At 60.8% G+C, this 352-nt stretch overlaps 1 protein-coding gene across 1 annotated transcript in view; it reads right to left on the reverse strand.

Moving 5' to 3' along the window:
* Positions 1-160: 160 nt before the first annotated feature.
* The window catches only part of HK3 (hexokinase 3 (white cell)), a 5,377-nt gene continuing 5,185 nt past the window's right edge, over positions 161-352 (reverse strand). The window contains exon 20 of the mRNA XM_009893647.1: positions 161-192. Coding sequence (XP_009891949.1) covers positions 161-192 — 32 coding nt within the window. The remainder of the gene's footprint in view (positions 193-352) is intronic.

Raw genomic sequence — 352 nt, forward strand, 5'->3', positions numbered from 1 at the left:
CCCATGGCAGGGGGCCGGGGGGCACTGGGTGTGCGTCGTGCGTGCGGTGCCGTCGTGCTGTCTGCGTGTGGGGCCAGGCGGCCCCGGGCCCCGTGCCGTGTTGTGTAAAGACCGTTTTTTTAATTCTGTATTAAGTGCATTCAAGTATTTACACTTGGCCTTATGTACATAGCGGTGCCGCGGGCGGGGGGTCTGCCGGACGTGAATGTAAATAAATTCGATATATATTGCTACGTGGGGCTATGCCCGGCGGTGCGCTGCCCCCCTCCCACACCATTCCCCCCCCCCACCGAGGAGTCAGAGGTGCGGAGCAAAGCACTTTATTGGGGTGATGGCGGTGGGAGCGGTAGGT

The sequence above is a fragment of the Charadrius vociferus genome, unplaced genomic scaffold (assembly GCF_000708025.1).
Source record: "Charadrius vociferus isolate BGI_N301 unplaced genomic scaffold, ASM70802v2 scaffold1041, whole genome shotgun sequence".
Taxonomy (NCBI): domain Eukaryota; kingdom Metazoa; phylum Chordata; class Aves; order Charadriiformes; family Charadriidae; genus Charadrius; species Charadrius vociferus.